Source organism: Salmo salar, chromosome 09 (assembly GCF_965601325.2).
Source record: "Salmo salar chromosome 09, fSalSal1, whole genome shotgun sequence".
NCBI lineage: Eukaryota > Metazoa > Chordata > Actinopteri > Salmoniformes > Salmonidae > Salmo > Salmo salar.
Window position 1 is genome coordinate 53243826 of NC_138299.1, and position 24763 is coordinate 53268588.

Here is a 24763-nt window from a genome sequence, read left to right on the forward strand (position 1 = left end):
GCTGGTGAATCTCTGATCCACCTCTACGCAGACGACACCATTCTGTATACTTCTGGCCCTTCTTTGGACACTGTGTTAACAACCCTCCAGACGAGCTTCAATGCCATACAACTCTCCTTCCATGGTCTCCAACTGCTCCTAAATACAAGTAAAACTAAATGCATGCTCTTCAACCGATCGCTGCCTGCACCTGCCCGCCTGTCCAGCATCACTTTTCTGGACGGTTCTGACTTAGAATTTGTGGATAACTACAAATACCTAGGTGTCTGGTTAGACTGTAAACTCTCCTTCCAGACTCACATCAATCATCTCCAATCCAAAGTGAAATCTCGAATTGGCTTCCTATTTCGCAACAAAGCATCCTTCACTCATGTTGCCAAACATACCCTCGTAAAACTGACCATCCTACCAATCCTCGACTTCGGCGATGTCATTTACAAAATAGCTTCCAATACCCTACTCAACAAGCTGGATGCAGTCTATCACATTGCCATCCGTTTTGTCACCAAAGCCCCATATACTACCCACCACTGCGACCTGTACGCTCTCGTTGGCTGGCCTTCGCTTCATAATCGTCGCCAAACACATTGGCTCCAGGTCATCTACAAGACCCTGCTAGGTAAAGTCCCCCCTTATCTCCGCTCACTGGTCACCATAGCAGCACCCACCTGTAGCACGCGCTCCAGCAGGTATATCTCTCTGGTCACCCCTAAAGCCAACTCCTCCTTTGGTCGTCTCTCCTTCCAGTTCTCTGCTGCCAATGACTGGAACGAACTACAAAAATCTCTGAAACTTATCTCCCTCACTAGCTTTAAGCAACAGCTATCAGAGCAGCTCCCAGATCACTGCACCTGTACATAGCCCATCTATAATTTAGCCCAAACTACTACCTCTTCCCCTACTGTATTTATTTATTTTATTTATTATTTTGCTCCTTTGCACCATATTATTTATATTTTAACTTTGAACTTTCTTCAAATTATAATTCTACCATTCCAGTGTTTTACTTGCTATACTTTATTTACTTTGCCACCATGGCCTTTTTTTGCCTTTACCTCCCTTATCTCACATCATTTGCTCACATTGTATATAGTCTTATTTTTTGTCTACTGTATCATTGATTGTATGTTGTTTTACTCCATGTGTAACTCTGTGTTTTTGTATGTTGTCGAACTGCTTTGCTTTATCTTGGCCAGGTCGCAATTGTAAATGAGAACTTGTTCTCAACTTGCCTACCTGGTTAAATAAAGGTGAAATAAATAAAATAAAATAAATACTGTACTCTACTGTACTATACTCTACTGTACTATACTCTACTATACTATACTATACTCTACTGTACTCTGCTGTACTCTACTGTACTATACTCTACTCCACTGTGCTATACTCTACTCTACTGTACTATACTCTACTATACTGTACTATACTCTACTCTACTATACTGTACTATACTCTACTCTACTGTCCAAACTTGTGAACCCAACTGTGGTTTGATTTTAATAGAAGTATGTTCAGTGTGTGTAACATTGTGTTTGGAAGCATTTCTAATATCTTTAATAATATTTTTCTGAAAGATGTTTTCTGAGATCCCTTTTCCATCTTTGCTTATTCCTGTTAGAATGGAAAATGGTTGAAATATTTATATATGTATTTATATATATTTATACACTGCTCAAAAAAATAAAGGGAACACTTAAACAACACATCCTAGATTTGAATGAAATAAATAATCTTATTAAATACTTTTTTCTTTACATAGTTGAATGTGCTGACAACAAAATCACACAAATAAAATCAATGGAAATCCAATTTATCAACCCATGGGGGTCTGGATTTGGAGTCACACTCAAAATTAAAGTGGAAAACCACACTACAGGCTGATCCAACTTTGATGTAATGTCCTTAAAACAAGTCAAAATGAGGCTCAGTAGTGTGTGGCCTCCACGTTACTGTATGACCTCCCTACAACGCCTGGGCATGCTCCTGATGAGGTGGCGGATGGTCTCCTGAGGGATCTCCTCCCAGACCTGGACTAAAGCATCCGCCAACTCCTGGACAGTCTGTGGTGCAACGTGACGTTGGTGGATGGAGCGAGACATGATGTCCCAGATGTGCTCAATTGGATTCAGGTCTGGGGAACGGGCGGGCCAGTCCATAGCATCAATGCCTTCCTCTTGCAGGAACTGCTGACACACTCCAGCCACATGAGGTCTAGCATTGTCTTGCATTAGGAGGAACCCAGGGCCAACCGCACCAGCATATGGTCTCACAAGGGGTCTGAGGATCTCATCTCGGTACCTAATGGCAGTCAGGCTACCTCTGGCGAGCACATGGAGGGCTGTGCGACCCCCCAAAGAAATGCCACCCCACACCATGACTGACCCACCGCCAAACCGGTCATGCTGGAGGATGTTGCAGGCAGCAGAACGTTCTCCATGGCGTCTCCAGACTCTGTCACGTCTGTCACATGTGCTCAGTGTGAACCTGCTTTCATCTGTGAAGAGCACAGGGCGCCAGTGGCGAATTTGCCAATCTTGGTGTTCTCTGGCAAATGCCAAACGTCCTGCACGGTGTTGGGCTGTAAGCACAACCCCCACCTGTGGACGTCAGGCCCTCATACCACCCTCATGGAGTCTGTTTCTGACCGTTTGAGCAGACACATGCACATTTGTGGCCTGCTGGAGGTCATTTTGCAGGGCTCTGGCAGTGCTCCTCCTGCTCCTCCTTGCACAAAGGCGGAGGTAGCGGTCCTGCTGCTGGGTTGTTGCCTTCCTACGGCCTCCTCCACATCTCCTGATGTACTGGCCTGTCTCCTGGTAGTGCCTCCATGCTCTGGAGACTACGCTGACAGACACAGCAAACCTTCTTGCCACAGCTCGCATTGATGTGCCATCCTGGATGAGCTGCACTACCTGAGCCACTTGTGTGGGTTGTAGACTCCGTCTCATGCTACCACTAGAGTGAAAGCACCGCCAGCATTCAAAAGTGACCAAAACATCAGTCAGGAAGCATAGGAACTGAGAAGTGGTCTGTGGTCACCACCTGCTGAACCACTCCTTTATTGGGGGTGTCTTGCTTATTGCCTGTAATTTCCACCTGTTGTCTATTCCATTTGCACAACAGCATGTGACATTTATTGTCAATCAGTGTTGCTTCCTAAGTGGACAGTTTGATTTCACAGAAGTGTGATTGACTTGGAGTTACATTGTGTTGTTTAAGTGTTCCCTTTATTTTTTTTAGCAGTATATATGCCTTAATTTCTCTTAGCTTTCATTTGACACCCAATTTGACATGTTTCTATGAACTTCACATGTTGGTGCTCATGGAAATTACCTGAACATTCTTCTCTGCTTCTTCCCAGACCACCAGTAGTGAACTAACCTCCTATCCTCTGTCCTCCAGACCACCAGTAGTGAACTAACCTCCTGTCCTCTGTCCTCCAGACCACCAGTAGTGAACTAACCTCCTGTCCTCTGTCCTCCAGACCACCAGTAGTGAACTAACCTCCTGTCCTCCAGACCACCAGTAGTGAACTAACCTCCTGTCCTCTGTCCTCCAGACCATCAGTAGTGAACTAACCTCCTGTCCTCTATCCTCCAGACCACCAGTAGTGAACTAACCTCCTGTCCTCTATCCTCCAGACCACCAGTAGTGAACTAACCTCCTGTCCTCCAGACCACCAGTAGTGAACTAACCTCCTGTCCTCTGTCCTCCAGACCACCAGTAGTGAACTAACCTCCTGTCCTCTATCCTCCAGACCACCAGTAGTGAACTAACCTCCTGTCCTCTGTCCTCCAGACCACCAGTAGTGAACTAACCTCCTGTCCTCTGTCCTCCAGACTACCAGTAGTGGCAGCAGCAGGATGAGTTCAGATGGGGGTGGCCGGCCTGCCAAGGTGGGTTCCCGGGTGGAGGTGATTGGGAAGGGGCACCGCGGCACAGTGGCATATATCGGTGCCACGCTCTTCTCCACGGGGAAGTGGGTGGGAGTGATCCTAGACGAGTCGAAGGGGAAGAACGATGGCACAGTCCAGGGGAAGAGATACTTCACCTGCCATGAGAACCATGGCATCTTCGTACGACAGTCACAGGTAGGTAAGACAACTGGGTTGTGGTGACTGCATTATCAATGACCCGAACAGACAGGCCTGTGTGGGTTATGGTGACTGCATTATCAATGACCCGAACAGACAGGCCTGTGTGGGTTATGGTGACGGCCTGAAGCACCCTGGGTACACCTTATTAAAACCGTTACTGATTCCATCGCGTTTCCATCCAGAGGATGTTCATAAGTTCAAACGAGGAAGAAATGAGCACACGTGCACATGCGTACACACACACACACACACACACACACACACACACACACACACACACACACACACACACACACACACACACACACACACACACACACACACACACACACACACACACACACGTTTTCATGTGTTACTACCATGGAGAGCTCCTGGGCTCATTGAGCCTGCAGTAGGTGTGAGCTACGAAGGTTGCTGTGGATACCACAAACATTTCATCCCTCTTTCTCTCTCCTCCACCTCTCCTCTCCTCTCCTCTCCTCTCCTCTCCTCTCCTCTCCTCTCCTCTCCTCTCCTCTCCTCTCCTCTCCTCTCTTCTCTCCTCCTCCTCTCCTCTCCTCTCCTCTCCTCTCCTCTCCTCTCCTCTCCTCTCCTCTCCTCTCCCGCTCCTCTCTTCTCTTCTCCTCTCTCTTTCTCCTCCTTTCCTCTCCTCTCCTCTCCTCTCTTCTCCTCTCTTCTTTCTCCTCCTCTCCTCTCCTCTCCTCTCCTCTCCTCTCCTCTCCTCTCCTCTCCTCTCCTCTCCTCTCCTCTCCTCTCCTCTCCTCTCTTCTCCTCTCCTCTCCTCTCCTCTCCTCTCCTCTCCTCTCCTCTCCTCTCCTCTCCTCTCCTCTCCTCTCCTCTCCTATCTTCTCCTCCTCTCCTCTCCTCTCCTCTCCTCTCCTCTCCTCTCCTCTCCTCTCCTCTCCTCTCCTCTCCTCTCCTCTCCTCTCCTCTCCTCTCCTCTCCTCTCCTCTCCTCTCCTCTCCTCTCCTCTCCTCTCCTCTCCCCTCTCCTCTCCTCTCCTCTCCTCTCCTCTCCTCTCTTCTCTTCTCCTCTCTTCTTTCTCCTCCTCTCCTCTCCTCTCCTCTCCTCTCCTCTCCTCTCCTCTCCTCTCCTCTCCTCTCCTCTCCTCTCCTCTCCTCTCCTCTCCTCTCCTCTCCTCTCTTCTTTCTCCTCCTCTCCTCTCACCGCTCCTCTCCGCTCCTCTCCTCTCTTCTTTCTCCTCCTCTCCTCTCCTCTTTCTCCTCTTTCTCCTCTCCTCCTCTCCTCTCCTCTTTCTCCTCCTCTCCTCTCCTCTCATCGCTCCTCTCCTCTCTTCCCTTCTTTCTCCTCCTCTCCTCTCCTCTTTCTCCTCTCCTCTAACCGCTCCTCTCCGCACCTCTTCTGTCCTCTCTTCTTTCTCCTCCTCTCCTCTCCTCTTTCTCCTCTCCTTCTCTCCTCTTTCTCCTCCTCTCCTCTCCTCTCATCTCACCGCTCCTCTCCTCTCTTCTTTCTCCTCCTCTCCTCTCCTCTTTCTCCTCTTTCTCCTCTCCTCCTCTCCTCTCCTCTTTCTCCTCCTCTCCTCTCCTCTCCTCTCATCGCTCCTCTCCTCTCTTCTCTTCTTTCTCCTCCTCTCCTCTCCTCTTTCTCCTCTCCTCTCACCGCTTCTCTCCTCTCCTCTCTTCTTTCTCCTCCTCTCCTCTCCTCTTTCTCCTCTCCTTCTCTCCTCTCCTCTTTCTCCTCCTCTCCTCTCCTCTCCTCTCCGCTCCTCTCCTCTCCTCTCCTCTCCTCTCCCCGCTCCTCTCCGCTCCTTTCCTCTCCCCACTCCTCTCCGCTCCTCTCCTCTCCTCTCTTCTTCTCTCCTCCTCTCTCTCTCCTCTCCTCTCCTCTCCTCTCCTCTCCTCTCCTCTCCTCTCCTCTCCTCTCCTCTCCTCTCCTCTCCTCTCCTCTCCTCTCTACTCTTTCTCCTCTTTCTCCTCTCCTCTCCTCTCTTCTTTCTCCTCTCTTCTTTCTCCTCTCCTCTCCCCCTCTCTTCTTTCTCCTCTCCTCTCTTCTTTCTCCTCTCCTCTCTTCTTTCTCCTCTCCTCTCTTCTTTCTCCTCTCCTCTCCTCTCCTCTCCTCTCCTCTCCTCTCCTCTCCTCTCCTCTCCTCTCCTCTCCTCTCCTCTCCTCTCCTCTCCTCTCCTCCATCCATCAGATCCAGCTGGTTGATGATGGAGCAGACACCACCTCTCCTGACACCCCAGAACCGGCCTCCAACAAGGTCCCCAAACACGGTGATGACACAGAGACAGAACACACAGAGACAGAACACACCGAGACAGAACACACCGAGGCAGAACACACAGAGACAGAACACACAGAGGCAGAACACACAGAGACAGAACACACCGAGACAGAACACACCGAGACAGAACACACAGAGACAGAACACACTGAGGCAGAACACACCGAGACAGAACACACCGAGACGGAACACACAGAGACAGAACACACAGAGACAGAACACACCGAGACAGAACACACCGAGGCAGAAAACACCGAAGCAGAACACACCGAGGCAGAACACACCGAGACAGAACACACCGAGGCAGAAAACACCGAGACAGAACACACCGAGACAGAACACACCGAGACAGAACACACAGAGACAGAACACACAGAGACAGAAGACACTGAGGCAGAACACACCGAGACAGAACACACAGAGACAGAACACACAGAGACAGAACACACCGAGACAGAACACACCGAGGCAGAACACACCGAGGCAGAACACACCGAGACAGATCACACCGAGGCAGAAAACACAGAGGCAGAAAACACAGAGACAGAACACACTGAGGCAGAACACACCGAGACAGAACACACTGAGACGGAACACACAGAGACAGAACACACAGAGACAGAACACACCGAGACAGAACACACCGAGGCAGAAAACACCGAAGCAGAACACACCGAGGCAGAACACACCGAGACAGAACACACCGAGGCAGAAAACACCGAGACAGAACACACCGAGACAGAACACACCGAGACAGAACACACAGAGACAGAACACACAGAGACAGAACACACCGAGACAGAACACACCGAGGCAGAACACACCGAGGCAGAACACACCGAGACAGATCACACAGAGGCAGAAAACACAGAGGCAGAAAACACAGAGACAGAACACACCGAGACAGAACACACCGAGGCAGAACACACCGAGGCAGAACACACCAAGGCAGAACACACAGAGACAGAACACACCGAGGCAGAACACACCGAGGCAGAACACACCGTGGCAGAACACACCGAGACAGAACACACTGAGGCAGACAGAACACACCGAGACAGAACACACCGAGGCAGAACACACCGAGGCAGAACACACCGAGGCAGAACACACAGAATAATGACAGAGAGATGGAAGGAAGCCAGAAGGAAGCCAGAAGGAAGCCAGGTCTCCCTTGTGAAAGAGATTATAAAGCTCAATGAGACTTTCCTGGTTAAAAAGAGAGGCTTGAGGATCATAGTGGCTTGAGGATCATAGAGGCTTGAGGATCATAGAGGCTTGAGGATCATAGAGGCTTGAGGATCAGAGAGGCTTGAGGATCAGAGAGACTTGAGGATCAGAGAGACTTGAGGATCGGAGAGACTTGAGGATCGGAGAGGCTTGAGGATCGGAGAGGCTTGAGGATCGGAGAGGCTTGAGGGTCGGAGAGGCTTGAGGGTCGGAGAGGCTTGAGGATCGGAGAGGCTTGAGGATCGGAGAGGCTTGAGGATCGGAGAGGCTTGAGGATCAGAGAAGCTTGAGGATCAGAGAAGCTTGAGGATCAGAGGCTTTAGGATCGGAGAGGCTTGAGGATCGGAGAGGCTTGAGGATCGGAGAGGCTTGAGGATCAGAGAGGCTTGAGGATCAGAGAAGCTTGAGGATCAGAGGCTTGAGGATCAGAGGCCTGAGGATCAGAGAGGCTTGAGGATCAGAGGTTTAGGTTTCAATCGTCATCCTCTACAGATGAAAGGATGTGAACTTGTGAAGGACAGGACAGGAGACGTGTGTGTGTGTGTGTGTGTGTGTCTCTAGTAGAGACCAGAGACTGTGTCTGAAGTACTACTTGGTATAGAGAGCCAATGGGCCATTGCCATGGTTACAGCTGACTGCTGCAGTGAGGGGGGATATTCTGTTTTTGGAAATGACACAGAGAGAGGAGAGAGAGGAGAGAGAGGAAGAGAGAGGAAGAGGGGAAGAGAGGGGAAGAGAGGGGAGAGAGAGAGGAAGAGAGGGGAGAGAGAGGAAGAGAGGAGAGAGAGAGAGAGAGGAAAGGGAGAGTGAGAGAGTGAGAGAGAGAGGAAAGGGAGAGTGAGAGAGTGAGAGAGAGAGGAAAGGGAGAGTGAGAGAGTGAGAGAGAGAGAGGAAAGGGAGAGTGAGAGAGTGAGAGAGAGAGAGAGGGAGGGAGGGAGGGAGGGAGGGAGGGAGAGGAGAGAGAGAGAGAGGGAGGGAGGGAGGGAGGGAGGGGAGGGAGGGAGGGAGGGAGGGAGGGAGAGAGAGAGAGAGGGAGAGAGAGGAAAGGGAGAGTGAGGGAGGGAGGGAGGGAGAGGGAGAGAGAGGAAAGGGACAGAGAGAGGGGGGAGGGCCCTGGTCAACAGTAGTGCACTATATAGGGAATAGGGCTCTGGACAACAGTAGTGCACTATATAGGGAATATAGGGAATAGGGTTCCGTACTCGGGTTCAGGGATTCAGATTCAGGGAATGTGGTAAGTGTTTGTTCCCTATTTCTCAAATCTCTCTCTCTCTCATCTTTCTCTCTCTCTGTCTGTCTGTCTCTCTCTCTCTCCTCAGAGATCCTGGAGACACTCAAGTCCACTAAACTGGTGAGTAAGACAGACAGTTACAGACAGGAAGACAGGACCAGGGTCAAAGGTCACCGCTGCCAGCTCTCTCTCGCCCTCTCGCTCTCTCGCTCTTTCGCTCTCTCTCTCTGTCTCTCTCTCTCTCTCTCTCTCTCATTCTCTCTCTCTCTTTCTCTCTCTCTTCTCTCTCTCTCTGTCTCTCTCTCTCTCTCTTCTCTCTCTCTCGCTGTCTTTCTCTCACTCTCTTTTTCCTATCCAGGGAGTTTTTTCCTCTGCAGCAGACAGAGGTAACATGAGGAGGAGATGAAATCCCTGTTCTGACCAGTAGATGGCAGCAGTTATTCACACTGAAGTAGATGTGGCCCCAGTCAGACATTTCCCCTTCAGGATGCTGCTGCTGAGTCATGGTGGCCATGACACTTCCTGTCTGTCTGTCTCTGTGGACCTGGAGTTCGTGCTTCACCAAACTCTGCGTCTTTACTTCCCCCTCTTCCTCCTCTCTCTTCCTCCTCTCTTCCTCCCCCTCTTCCTCCTCTCTCTTCCTCCTCTCTTCCTCCCCCTCTTCCACCTCTCTTGTCCTCCCCTATTCCTCCTCTCTCTTCTACTGCCTGCTCTCGCTCTACCTCCTCTCTCCTACCTTTGATTCCTCCACTTCCTCCTCTCTTCCTCCCCCTCTTCCTCCCCCTCTTCCTTCTCTCTCTACTCCCCCTCTTCCTTCTCTCTCTACTCCCCCTCTTCCTTCTGCTCTCTCTCTCTCTCTCTCCTCTCTCCTGATCCCCCTCTTCCTCCCCCTCTTCCTCCTGCTCTCTCTCTCTCCTCTCAGGTCTCAAAACTCAGACAGAGACACAGGAGGGAATGGTGACTGGCGTGAAGACAGACAGAGACTAGTAGACTAGAGACTAGTAGACTAGTAGACTAGTAGACTAGAGACTAGTAGACTAGAGACTAGAAGACTAGTAGACAAGAGACTAGTAGACTAGAGACTAGTCGACTAGTAGACTACAGACTAGTAGACTAGTAGACTAGAGATTAGTAGACTAGAGAATAGTAGACTAGTAGACTAGAGACTAGTAGACTAGTAGACCAGAGACTAGTCGACTAGAGACTAGTAGACTAGAGACTAGTAGACTAGTAGACTAGAGACTAGTAGACTAGTAGACCTGTAGACTAGTAGACTAGAGACTAGTAGACTAGAGACTAGTAGACTAGTAGACTAGAGACTAGTAGACAAGTAGACTAGTAGACTAGTAGACTAGAGATTAGTAGACTAGAGACTAGTAGACTAGTAGACTAGAGATTAGTAGACTTGAGACTAGTAGGCTAGTAGGTTAGTAGGCTAGTAGACGAGACTAGTAGACTAGAGACTTGTAGGCTAGTAGACTAGAGACTAGTAGGCTTGTAGACTAGAGACTAGTAGGCTAGTAGACTAGTAGGCTAGTAGACTAGAGACTAGTAGGCTTGTAGACTAGAGACTAGTAGGCTAGTAGACTAGTAGGCTAGTAGACTAGTAGACTAGAGATTAGTAGACTAGAGACTAGTAGACTAGTAGACTAGAGATTAGTAGACTAGAGACTAGTAGGCTAGTAGGTTAGTAGGCTAGTAGACGAGACTAGTAGACTAGTAGACTAGAGACTAGTAGGCTAGTAGACTAGAGACTAGTAGGCTTGTAGACTAGAGACTAGTAGGCTAGTTGGCTAGTAGACTAGTAGGCTAGTAGACTAGTAGACTACAGACTAGAGACTAGTAGACTAGTAGACTAGAGACTAGTAGGCTAGTAGACTAGAGACTAGTAGGCTAGTAGACTAGAGACTAGTAGACTAGTAGAATAGAGACTAGTAGACTAGTAGGCTAGTAGACTAGAGGCTAGTAGACTAGAGACTAGTAGACTAGAGACTAGTAGACTAGTAGACTAGAGACTAGAGACTAGTAGACTAGTAGGCTAGTAGGTTAGTAGGCTAGTAGACGAGACTAGTAGACTAGTAGACTAGAGACTAGTAGGCTAGTAGACTAGAGACTAGTAGGCTAGTAGACTAGAGATTAGTAGACTAGTAGACTAGAGACTAGTAGACTAGAGACTAGAGACTAGTAGACTAGTAGATGTGGCCCCAGTCAGACATTTCCCCTTCAGGATGCTGCTGCTGAGTCATGGTGGCCATGACACTTCCTGTCTGTCTGTCTCTGTGGACCTGGAGTTCGTGCTTCACCAAACTCTGCGTCTTTACTTCCCCCTCTTCCTCCTCTCTCTTCCTCCTCTCTTCCTCCCCCTCTTCCTCCTCTCTCTTCCTCCTCTCTTCCTCCCCCTCTTCCTCCTCTCTTGTCCTCCCCTATTCCTCCTCTCTCTTCTACTGCCTGCTCTCGCTCTACCTCCTCTCTCCTACCTTTGATTCCTCCACTTCCTCCTCTCTTCCTCCCCCTCTTCCTCCCCCTCTTCCTTCTCTCTCTACTCCCCCTCTTCCTTCTCTCTCTACTCCCCCTCTTCCTTCTGCTCTCTCTCTCTCTCTCTCCTCTCTCCTGATCCCCCTCTTCCTCCCCCTCTTCCTCCTGCTCTCTCTCTCTCCTCTCAGGTCTCAAAACTCAGACAGAGACACAGGAGGGAATGGTGACTGGCGTGAAGACAGACAGAGACTAGTAGACTAGAGACTAGTAGACTAGTAGACTAGTAGACTAGAGACTAGTAGACTAGAGACTAGAAGACTAGTAGACAAGAGACTAGTAGACTAGAGACTAGTCGACTAGTAGACTACAGACTAGTAGACTAGTAGACTAGAGACTAGTAGACTAGTAGACCAGAGACTAGTCGACTAGAGACTAGTAGACTAGAGACTAGTAGACTAGTAGACTAGAGACTAGTAGACTAGTAGACCTGTAGACTAGTAGACTAGAGACTAGTAGACTAGAGACTAGTAGACTAGTAGACTAGAGACTAGTAGACAAGTAGACTAGTAGACTAGTAGACTAGAGATTAGTAGACTAGAGACTAGTAGACTAGTAGACTAGAGATTAGTAGACTTGAGACTAGTAGGCTAGTAGGTTAGTAGGCTAGTAGACGAGACTAGTAGACTAGAGACTTGTAGGCTAGTAGACTAGAGACTAGTAGGCTTGTAGACTAGAGACTAGTAGGCTAGTAGACTAGTAGGCTAGTAGACTAGAGACTAGTAGGCTTGTAGACTAGAGACTAGTAGGCTAGTAGACTAGTAGGCTAGTAGACTAGTAGACTAGAGATTAGTAGACTAGAGACTAGTAGACTAGTAGACTAGAGATTAGTAGACTAGAGACTAGTAGGCTAGTAGGTTAGTAGGCTAGTAGACGAGACTAGTAGACTAGTAGACTAGAGACTAGTAGGCTAGTAGACTAGAGACTAGTAGGCTTGTAGACTAGAGACTAGTAGGCTAGTTGGCTAGTAGACTAGTAGGCTAGTAGACTAGTAGACTACAGACTAGAGACTAGTAGACTAGTAGACTAGAGACTAGTAGACTAGTAGACCTGTAGATAGTAGACTAGAGACTAGTAGACTAGAGACTAGTAGACTAGTAGCCTAGAGACTAGTAGACTAGTAGACTAGAGACTAGTAGACTAGAGACTAGTAGAGACTGGTAGACTAGAGATTAGTAGACTAGAGACTAGAAGACTAGTAGACTAGAGATTAGTAGACTAGAGACTAGTAGACTAGTAGACTAGAGACTACAGACTAGTAGACTAGTAGGCTAGTAGGTTAGTAGGTTAGTAGGCTAGTAGACGAGACTAGTAGACTAGTAGACTAGAGACTAGTAGGCTAGTAGACTAGAGACTAGTAGGCTAGTAGACTAGAGATTAGTAGACTAGTAGACTAGAGACTAGTAGACTAGAGACTAGAGACTAGTAGACTAGAGACTAGTAGACTAGTAGACTAGAGACTAGAGACTAGTAGACTAGTAGACTAGTAGACTAGAGACTAGTAGACTAGTAGGCTAGTAGACTAGTAGGCTAGTAGAATAGAGACTAGTAGACTAGTAGGCTAGTAGACTAGAGGCTAGTAGACTAGAGACTAGTAGACTAGTAGGCTAGTAGACTAGTAGACTAGAGACTAGTAGACTAGAGACTAGAGACTAGTAGGCTAGTAGAGTAGTAGGCTAGTAGACTAGAGACTAGTAGACTAGAGACTAGAGACTAGTAGACTAGAGACTAGTAGACTAGTAGACTAGAGACTAGAGACTAGTAGACTAGTAGACTAGTAGACTAGAGACTAGTAGACTAGTAGGCTAGTAGACTAGTAGCCTAGTAGAATAGAGACTAGTAGACTAGTAGGCTAGTAGACTAGAGGCTAGTAGACTAGAGACTAGTAGACTAGTAGGCTAGTAGACTAGTAGACTAGAGACTAGTAGACTAGAGACTAGAGACTAGTAGTCTAGTAGAGTAGTAGGCTAGTAGACTAGAGACTAGTAGACTAGTAGGCTAGTAGACTAGAGGCTAGTAGAATAGAGACTAGTAGACTAGTATGCTAGTAGGCTAGTAGACGAGACATGTAGACTAGAGACTAGTAGACTAGAGACTAGTAGACTGGAGACTAGAGACTAGAAGACTGGAGACTAGAGACTAGTAGACTAGTAGCCTAGAGACTAGTAGACTAGAGACTAGAGACTAGTAGACTAGAGACTAGAAGACTAGTAGACTAGTAGACTACAGACTAATAGACTAGTAGACTGGAGACTAGAGACTATTCGACTACTAGACTACAGACTAGTAGACTAGTAGACTAGTAGACTAGAGGCTAGAAGACTAGTAGACTAGAGACTAGTAGACTAGAGACTAGTAGACTAGTAGACTACAGACTAGTAGGCTAGTAGACTAGAGACTAGTAGAATAGTAGACTAGAGACTAGTAGACTAGTAGACTAGAGACTAGTAGACTAGTAGACTAGAGATTAGTAGACTAGAGACTAGAAGACTAGTAGACTAGAGATTAGTAGACTAGAGACGAGTAGGCTAGTAGGTTAGTAGGCTAGTAGACGAGACTAGTAGACTAGTAGACTAGAGACTAGTAGGCTAGTAGACTAGAGACTAATAGGCTTGTAGACTAGAGACTAGTAGGCTAGTAGACTAGTAGGCTAGTAGACTAGTAGACTAGAGATTAGTAGACTAGAGACTAGTAGACTAGTAGACTAGAGATTAGTAGACTAGAGACTAGTAGGCTAGTAGGTTAGTAGGCTAGTAGACGAGACTAGTAGACTAGTAGACTAGAGACTAGTAGGCTAGTAGACTAGAGACTAGTAGGCTTGTAGACTAGAGACTAATAGGCTAGTAGGCTAGTAGACTAGTAGGCTAGTAGACTAGTAGACTAGAGACTAGAGACTAGTAGACTAGTAGACTAGAGACTAGTAGACTAGTAGACCTGTAGACTAGTAGACTAGAGACTAGTAGACTAGTAGACTAGAGACTAGTAGAGTAGAGACTAGTAGACTAGTTGGCTAGTAGACTAGTAGGCTAATAGACTAGTAGACTACAGACTAGAGACTAGTAGACTAGTAGACTAGAGACTAGTAGACTAGTAGACCTGTAGATAGTAGACTAGAGACTAGTAGACTAGAGACTAGTAGACTAGTAGCCTAGAGACTAGTAGACTAGTAGACTAGAGACTAGTAGACTAGAGACTAGTAGAGACTGGTAGACTAGAGATTAGTAGACTAGAGACTAGAAGACTAGTAGACTAGAGATTAGTAGACTAGAGACTAGTAGACTAGTAGACTAGAGACTACAGACTAGTAGACTAGTAGACTAGTAGGTTAGTAGGTTAGTAGGCTAGTAGACGAGACTAGGAGACTAGTAGACTAGAGACTAGTAGGCTAGTAGACTAGAGATTAGTAGACTAGTAGACTAGAGACTAGTAGACTAGAGACTAGAGACTAGTAGACTAGAGACTAGTAGACTAGTAGACTAGAGACTAGAGACTAGTAGACTAGTAGACTAGTAGACTAGAGACTAGTAGACTAGTAGGCTAGTAGACTAGTAGGCTAGTAGAATAGAGACTAGTAGACTAGTAGGCTAGTAGACTAGAGGCTAGTAGACTAGAGACTAGTAGACTAGTAGGCTAGTAGACTAGTAGACTAGAGACTAGTAGACTAGAGACTAGAGACTAGTAGGCTAGTAGAGTAGTAGGCTAGTAGACTAGAGACTAGTAGACTAGAGACTAGAGACTAGTAGACTAGAGACTAGTAGACTAGTAGACTAGAGACTAGAGACTAGTAGACTAGTAGACTAGTAGACTAGAGACTAGTAGACTAGTAGGCTAGTAGACTAGTAGCCTAGTAGAATAGAGACTAGTAGACTAGTAGGCTAGTAGACTAGAGGCTAGTAGACTAGAGACTAGTAGACTAGTAGGCTAGTAGACTAGTAGACTAGAGACTAGTAGACTAGAGACTAGAGACTAGTAGTCTAGTAGAGTAGTAGGCTAGTAGACTAGAGACTAGTAGACTAGTAGGCTAGTAGACTAGAGGCTAGTAGAATAGAGACTAGTAGACTAGTATGCTAGTAGGCTAGTAGACGAGACATGTAGACTAGAGACTAGTAGACTAGAGACTAGTAGACTGGAGACTAGAGACTAGAAGACTGGAGACTAGAGACTAGTAGACTAGTAGCCTAGAGACTAGTAGACTAGAGACTAGAGACTAGTAGACTAGAGACTAGAAGACTAGTAGACTAGTAGACTACAGACTAATAGACTAGTAGACTGGAGACTAGAGACTATTCGACTACTAGACTACAGACTAGTAGACTAGTAGACTAGTAGACTAGTAGACTAGAGGCTAGAAGACTAGTAGACTAGAGACTAGTAGACTAGAGACTAGTAGACTAGTAGACTACAGACTAGTAGGCTAGTAGACTAGAGACTAGTAGAATAGTAGACTAGAGACTAGTAGACTAGTAGACTAGAGACTAGTAGACTAGTAGACTAGAGATTAGTAGACTAGAGACTAGTAGACTAGTAGACTAGAGATTAGTAGACTAGAGACTAGTAGGCTAGTAGGTTAGTAGGCTAGTAGACGAGACTAGTAGACTAGTAGACTAGAGACTAGTAGGCTAGTAGACTAGAGACTAATAGGCTTGTAGACTAGAGACTAGTAGGCTAGTAGACTAGTAGGCTAGTAGACTAGTAGACTAGAGATTAGTAGACTAGAGACTAGTAGACTAGTAGACTAGAGATTAGTAGACTAGAGACTAGTAGGCTAGTAGGTTAGTAGGCTAGTAGACGAGACTAGTAGACTAGTAGACTAGAGACTAGTAGGCTAGTAGACTAGAGACTAGTAGGCTTGTAGACTAGAGACTAATAGGCTAGTAGGCTAGTAGACTAGTAGGCTAGTAGACTAGTAGACTAGAGACTAGAGACTAGTAGACTAGTAGACTAGAGACTAGTAGACTAGTAGACCTGTAGACTAGTAGACTAGAGACTAGTAGACTAGTAGACTAGAGACTAGTAGAGTAGAGACTAGTAGACTAGAGACTAGTAGACTAGTAGACTAGAGATTAGTAGACTAGAGACTAGTAGACTAGTAGACCAGAGATTAGTAGACTAGAGACTAGTAGACTAGTAGACTAGAGACTTGAGACTAGTAGACTAGTAGGCTAGTAGGCTAGTAGGCTAGTAGGCTAGTAGACGAGACTAGTAGACTAGTAGACTAGAGACTAGTAGGCTAGTAGACTAGAGACTAGTAGGCTAGTAGACTAGAGACTAGAGATTAGTAGACTAGAGACTAGTAGACTAGTAGACTAGAGATTAGTACACTAGAGACTAGTAGGCTAGTAGGTTAGTAGGCTAGTAGACGAGACTAGTAGACTAGTAGACTAGAGACTAGTAGGCTAGTAGACTAGAGACTAGTAGGCTTGTAGACTAGAGACTAGTAGGCTAGTAGGCTAGTAGACTAGTAGGCTAGTAGACTAGTAGACTAGAGACTAGAGACTAGTAGACTAGTAGACTAGTAGACTAGAGACTAGTAGACTAGTAGACCTAGACTAGTAGACTAGAGACTAGTAGACTAGAGACTAGTAGACTAGTAGACTAGAGACTAGTAGACTAGAGACTAGTACACTAGAGACTAGTAGACTAGTAAACTAGTAGCCTAGGGACGAGTAGACTAGAGACTAGTAGACTAGTAGACTAGAGACTAGAGACTAGAGACTAGTAGGCTAGTAGGCTAGTAGGTTAGTAGGCTAGTAGGCTAGTAGACGAGACTAGTTGACTAGTAGACTAGAGACTAGTAGACTAGTAGACTAGAGACTAGTAGACTAGTAGACCTGTAGACTAGTAGATTAGAGACTAGTAGACTAGAGACTAGTAGACTAGAGACTAGTAGACTAGTAGACTAGTAGACTAGAGACTAGTAGACTAGAGACTAGAAGACTAGTAGACAAGAGACCATGTAGACCTAGAGACTAGTCGACAAGTAGACTACAGACTAGTAGACTAGTAGACTAGAGATTAGTAGACTAGAGAATAGTAGACTAGTAGACTAGAGACTAGTAGACTAGTAGACCAGAGACTAGTCGACTAGAGACTAGTAGACTAGAGACTAGTAGACTAGTAGACTAGAGACTAGTAGACTAGTAGACCTGTAGACTAGTAGATTAGAGACTAGTAGACTAGAGACTAGTAGACTAGTAGACTAGAGACTAGTAGACAAGTAGACTAGTAGACTAGTAGACTAGAGATTAGTAGACTAGAGACTAGTAGACTAGTAGACTAGAGATTAGTAGACTTGAGACTAGTAGGCTAGTAGGTTAGTAGGCTAGTAGACGAGACTAGTAGACTAGAGACTTGTAGGCTAGTAGACTAGAGATTAGTAGACTAGAGACTAGAAGACTAGTAGACTAGAGATTAGTAGACTAGAGACTAGTAGACTAGTAGGTTAGTAGGCTAGTAGACGAGACTAGTAGACTAGTAGACTAGAGACTAGTAGGCTTGTAGACTAGAGACTAGTAGGCTAGTAGACTAGTAGGCTAGTAGACTAGAGACTAGTAGGCTTGTAGACTAGAGACTAGTAAGCTAGTAGACTAGTAGGCTAGTAGACTAGTAGACTAGAGATTAGAGACTAGTAGACTAGAGACTAGTAGACTAGTAGACTAGAGACTAGAGACTAGTAGACTAGTAGACTAGTAGACTAGAGACTAGTAGACTAGTAGGCTAGTAGACTAGTAGCCTAGTAGAATAGAGACTAGTAGACTAGTAGGCTAGTAGACTAGAGGCTAGTAGACTAGAGACTAGTAGTCTAGTAGGCTAGTAGACTAGTAGACTAGAGACTAGTAGACTAGAGACTAGAGACTAGTAGTCTAGTAGAGTAGTAGGCTAGTAGACTAGAGACTAGTAGACTAGTAGGCTAGTAGACTAGAGGCTAGTAGAATAGAGACTAGTAGACTAGTATGCTAGTAGGCTAGTAGACGAGACATGTAGACTAGAGACTAGTAGACTAGAGACTAGTAGACTGGAGACTAGAGACTAGAAGACTGGAGACTAGAGACTAGTAGACTAGTAGCCTAGAGACTAGTAGACTAGAGACTAGAGACTAGTAGACTAGAGACTAGAAGACTAGTAGACTAGTAGACTACAGACTAATAGACTAGTAGACTGGAGACTAGAGACTATTCGACTACTAGACTACAGACTAGTAGACTAGTAGACTAGTAGACTAGTAGACTAGAGGCTAGAAGACTAGTAGACTAGAGACTAGTAGACTAGAGACTAGTAGACTAGTAGACTACAGACTAGTAGGCTAGTAGACTAGAGACTAGTAGAATAGTAGACTAGAGACTAGTAGACTAGTAGACTAGAGACTAGTAGACTAGTAGACTAGAGATTAGTAGACTAGAGACTAGTAGACTAGTAGACTAGAGATTAGTAGACTAGAGACTAGTAGGCTAGTAGGTTAGTAGGCTAGTAGACGAGACTAGTAGACTAGTAGACTAGAGACTAGTAGGCTAGTAGACTAGAGACTAATAGGCTTGTAGACTAGAGACTAGTAGGCTAGTAGACTAGTAGGCTAGTAGACTAGTAGACTAGAGATTAGTAGACTAGAGACTAGTAGACTAGTAGACTAGAGATTAGTAGACTAGAGACTAGTAGGCTAGTAGGTTAGTAGGCTAGTAGACGAGACTAGTAGACTAGTAGACTAGAGACTAGTAGGCTAGTAGACTAGAGACTAGTAGGCTTGTAGACTAGAGACTAATAGGCTAGTAGGCTAGTAGACTAGTAGGCTAGTAGACTAGTAGACTAGAGACTAGAGACTAGTAGACTAGTAGACTAGAGACTAGTAGACTAGTAGACCTGTAGACTAGTAGACTAGAGACTAGTAGACTAGTAGACTAGAGACTAGTAGAGTAGAGACTAGTAGACTAGAGACTAGTAGACTAGTAGACTAGAGATTAGTAGACTAGAGACTAGTAGACTAGTAGACCAGAGATTAGTAGACTAGAGACTAGTAGACTAGTAGACTAGAGACTAGAGACTAGTAGACTAGTAGGCTAGTAGGCTAGTAGGCTAGTAGGCTAGTAGACGAGACTAGTAGACTAGTAGACTAGAGACTAGTAGGCTAGTAGACTAGAGACTAGTAGGCTAGTAGACTAGAGACTAGAGATTAGTAGACTAGAGACTAGTAGACTAGTAGACTAGAGATTAGTACACTAGAGACTAGTAGGCTAGTAGGTTAGTAGGCTAGTAGACGAGACTAGTAGACTAGTAGACTAGAGACTAGTAGGCTAGTAGACTAGAGACTAGTAGGCTTGTAGACTAGAGACTAGTAGGCTAGTAGGCTAGTAGACTAGTAGGCTAGTAGACTAGTAGACTAGAGACTAGAGACTAGTAGACTAGTAGACTAGTAGACTAGAGACTAGTAGACTAGTAGACCTGTAGACTAGTAGACTAGAGACTAGTAGACTAGAGACTAGTAGACTAGTAGACTAGAGACTAGTAGACTAGAGACTAGTACACTAGAGACTAGTAGACTAGTAAACTAGTAGCCTAGGGACGAGTAGACTAGAGACTAGTAGACTAGTAGACTAGAGACTAGAGACTAGAGACTAGTAGGCTAGTAGGCTAGTAGGTTAGTAGGCTAGTAGGCTAGTAGACGAGACTAGTTGACTAGTAGACTAGAGACTAGTAGGCTAGTAGACTAGAGACTAGTAGGCTAGTAGACTAGAGACTAGTAGACTAGTAGAATAGAGACTAGTAGACTAGTAGGCTAGTAGACTAGAGGCTAGTAGACTAGAGACTAGTAGACTAGTAGACTAGAGACTAGTAGACTAGTAGACTAGTAGACTAGAGACTAGTAGACTAGAGACTAGAAGACTAGTAGACAAGAGACTAGTAGACTAGAGACTAGTCGACTAGTAGACTACAGACTAGTAGACTAGTAGACTAGAGATTAGTAGACTAGAGAATAGTAGACTAGTAGACTAGAGACTAGTAGACTAGTAGACCAGAGACTAGTCGACTAGAGACTAGTAGACTAGAGACTAGTAGACTAGTAGACTAGAGACTAGTAGACTAGTAGACCTGTAGACTAGTAGATTAGAGACTAGTAGACTAGAGACTAGTAGACTAGAGACTAGTAGACTAGTAGACTAGTAGACTAGAGACTAGTAGACTAGAGACTAGAAGACTAGTAGACAAGAGACTAGTAGACTAGAGACTAGTCGACTAGTAGACTACAGACTAGTAGACTAGTAGACTAGAGATTAGTAGACTAGAGAATAGTAGACTAGTAGACTAGAGACTAGTAGACTAGTAGACCAGAGACTAGTCGACTAGAGACTAGTAGACTAGAGACTAGTAGACTAGTAGACTAGAGACTAGTAGACTAGAGACTAGTAGACAAGTAGACTAGTAGACTAGTAGACTAGAGATTAGTAGACTAGAGACTAGTAGACTAGTAGACTAGAGATTAGTAGACTTGAGACTAGTAGGCTAGTAGGTTAGTAGGCTAGTAGACGAGACTAGTAGACTAGAGACTTGTAGGCTAGTAGACTAGAGATTAGTAGACTAGAGACTAGAAGACTAGTAGACTAGAGATTAGTAGACTAGAGACTAGTAGACTAGTAGGTTAGTAGGCTAGTAGACGAGACTAGTAGACTAGTAGACTAGAGACTAGTAGGCTTGTAGACTAGAGACTAGTAGGCTAGTAGACTAGTAGGCTAGTAGACTAGAGACTAGTAGGCTTGTAGACTAGAGACTAGTAAGCTAGTAGACTAGTAGGCTAGTAGACTAGTAGACTAGAGATTAGTAGACTAGAGACTAGTAGACTAGTAGACTAGAGATTAGTAGACTAGAGACTAGTAGGCTAGTAGGTTAGTAGGCTAGTAGACGAGACTAGTAGACTATTAGACTAGAGACTAGTAGGCTAGTAGACTAGAGACTAGTAGGCTTGTAGACTAGAGACTAGTAGGCTAGTAGGCTAGTAGACTAGTAGGCTAGTAGACTAGTAGACTAGAGACTAGAGACTAGTAGACTAGTAGACTAGAGACTAGTAGACTAGTAGACCTGTAGATAGTAGACTAGAGACTAGTAGACTAGAGACTAGTAGACTAGTAGCCTAGAGACTAGTAGACTAGTAGACTAGAGACTAGTAAACTAGAGACTAGTAGACTAGTAGACTAGAGATTAGTAGACTAGAGACTAGAAGACTAGTAGACTAGAGATTAGTAGACTAGAGACTAGTAGACTAGTAGACTAGAGACTAGAGACTAGTAGACTAGTAGGCTAGTAGGTTAGTAGGTTAGTAGGCTAGTAGACGAGACTAGTAGACTAGTAGACTAGAGACTAGTAGGCTAGTAGACTAGAGACTAGAGACTAGTAGACTAGAGACTAGTAGACTAGTAGACTAGAGACTAGAGACTAGTAGACTAGTAGACTAGTAGACTAGAGACTAGTAGACTAGTAGGCTAGTAGACTAGTAGGCCTAGTAGAATAGAGACTAGTAGACTAGTAGGCTAGTAGACTAGAGACTAGTAGACTAGTAGGCTAGTAGACTAGTAGACTAGAGACTAGTAGACTAGAGACTAGAGACTAGTAGGCTAGTAGAGTAGTAGGCTAGTAGACTAGAGACTAGTAGACTAGAGACTAGAGACTAGTAGACTAGAGACTAGTAGACTAGTAGACTAGAGACTAGAGACTAGTAGACTAGTAGACTAGTAGACTAGTAGGCTAGTAGACTAGTAGGCTAGTAGAATAGAGACTAGTAGACTAGTAGGCTAGTAGACTAGAGGCTAGTAGACTAGAGACTAGTAGACTAGTAGGCTAGTAGACTAGTAGACTAGAGACTAGTAGACTAGAGACTAGAGACTAGTAGGCTAGTAGAGTAGTAGGCTAGTAGACTAGAGACTAGTAGACTAGTAGGCTAGTAGACTAGAGGCTAGTAGAATAGAGACTAGTAGACTAGTATGCTAGTAGGCTAGTAGACGAGACAAGTAGACTAGAGACTAGTAGACTAGAGACTAGTAGACTGGAGACTAGAGACTAGAAGACTGGAGATTAGAGACTAGTAGACTAGTAGCCTAGAGACTAGTAGACTAGAGACTAGAGACTAGTAGACTAGAGACTAGAAGACTAGTAGACTAGTAGACTACAGACTAATAGACTAGTAGACTGGAGACTAGAGACTATTCGACTACTAGACTACAGACTAGTAGACTAGTAGACTAGTAGACTAGTAGACTAGAGGCTAGAAGACTAGTAGACTAGAGACTAGTAGACTAGAGACTAGTAGACTAGTAGACTACAGACTAGTAGGCTAGTAGACTAGAGACTAGTAGACTAGTAGACTAGAGACTAGTAGACTAGTAGACTAGAGACTAGTAGACTAGTAGACTAGAGATTAGTAGACTAGAGACTAGTAGACTAGTAGACTAGAGATTAGTAGACTAGAGACTAGTAGGCTAGTAGGTTAGTAGGCTAGTAGACGAGACTAGTAGACTAGTAGACTAGAGACTAGTAGGCTAGTAGACTAGAGACTAATAGGATTGTAGACTAGAGACTAGTAGGCTAGTAGACTAGTAGGCTAGTAGACTAGTAGACTAGAGATTAGTAGACTAGAAACTAGTAGACTAGTAGACTAGAGATTAGTAGACTAGAGACTAGTAGGCTAGTAGGTTAGTAGGCTAGTAGACGAGACTAGTAGACTAGTAGACTAGAGACTAGTAGGCTAGTAGACTAGAGACTAGTAGGCTTGTAGACTAGAGACTAGTAGGCTAGTAGGCTAGTAGACTAGTAGGCTAGTAGACTAGTAGACTAGAGACTAGAGACTAGTAGACTAGTAGACTAGAGACTAGTAGACCTGTAGACTAGTAGACTAGAGACTAGTAGACTAGTAGACTAGAGACTAGTAGACTAGTAGACTAGAGACTAGTAGACTAGAGACTAGTAGACTAGTAGACTAGAGATTAGTAGACTAGAGACTAGTAGACTAGTAGACTAGAGATTAGTAGACTAGTAGACTAGTAGACTAGTAGGCTAGTAGGCTAGTAGGCTAGTAGACGAGACTAGTAGACTAGTAGACTAGAGACTAGTAGGCTAGTAGACTAGAGACTAGTAGGCTAGTAGACTAGAGACTAGAGATTAGTAGACTAGAGACTAGTAGACTAGTAGACTAGAGATTAGTAGACTAGAGACTAGTAGGCTAGTAGGTTAGTAGGCTAGTAGACGAGACTAGTAGACTAGAGACTAGTAGGCTAGTAGACTAGAGACTAGTAGGCTTGTAGACTAGAGACTAGTAGGCTAGTAGGCTAGTAGACTAGTAGGCTAGTAGACTAGTAGACTAGAGACTAGAGACTAGTAGACTAGTAGACTAGTAGACTAGAGACTAGTAGACTAGTAGACCTGTAGACTAGTAGACTAGAGACTAGTAGACTAGAGACTAGTAGACTAGTAGACTAGAGACTAGTAGACTAGAGACTAGTACACTAGAGACTAGTAGACTAGTAAACTAGTAGCCTAGGGACGAGTAGACTAGAGACTAGTAGACTAGTAGACTAGAGACTAGAGACTAGAGACTAGTAGGCTAGTAGGCTAGTAGACGAGACTAGTTGACTAGTAGACTAGAGACTAGTAGGCTAGTAGACTAGAGACTAGTAGGCTAGTAGACTAGAGACTAGTAGACTAGTAGAATAGAGACTAGTAGACTAGTAGGCTAGTAGACTAGAGGCTAGTAGACTAGAGACTAGTAGACTAGAGACTAGTAGACTAGTAGACTAGTAGACTAGAGACTAGTAGACTAGAGACTAGAAGACTAGTAGACAAGAGACTAGTAGACTAGAGACTAGTCGACTAGTAGACTACAGACTAGTAGACTAGTAGACTAGAGATTAGTAGACTAGAGAATAGTAGACTAGTAGACTAGAGACTAGTAGACTAGTAGACCAGAGACTAGTCGACTAGAGACTAGTAGACTAGAGACTAGTAGACTAGTAGACTAGAGACTAGTAGACTAGTAGACCTGTAGACTAGTAGACTAGAGACTAGTAGACTAGAGACTAGTAGACTAGAGACTAGTAGACTAGTAGACTAGAGACTAGTAGACAAGTAGACTAGTAGACTAGTAGACTAGAGATTAGTAGACTAGAGACTAGTAGACTAGTAGACTAGAGATTAGTAGACTTGAGACTAGTAGGCTAGTAGGTTAGTAGGCTAGTAGACGAGACTAGTAGACTAGAGACTTGTAGGCTAGTAGACTAGAGACTAGTAGGCTTGTAGACTAGAGACTAGTAGGCTAGTAGACTATTAGGCTAGTAGACTAGAGACTAGTAGGCTTGTAGACTAGAGACTAGTAGGCTAGTAGACTAGTAGGCTAGTAGACTAGTAGACTAGAGATTAGTAGACTAGAGACTAGTAGACTAGTAGACTAGAG

At 45.0% G+C, this 24763-nt stretch overlaps 1 protein-coding gene across 1 annotated transcript in view; it reads left to right on the top strand.

The window, feature by feature from the left end:
- Positions 1-24763, top strand: part of LOC106611399 (dynactin subunit 1) — a gene marked incomplete at its 3' end in the record, with an annotated part of 283242 nt that overhangs the window by 95870 nt on the left and 162609 nt on the right. The window contains exons 2-4 of the mRNA XM_082955503.1: positions 3840-4091; positions 6255-6333; positions 8894-8925. Of these exons, the coding sequence (XP_082811629.1) occupies positions 3840-4091; positions 6255-6333; positions 8894-8925 (363 nt within the window). The remainder of the gene's footprint in view (positions 1-3839; positions 4092-6254; positions 6334-8893; positions 8926-24763) is intronic.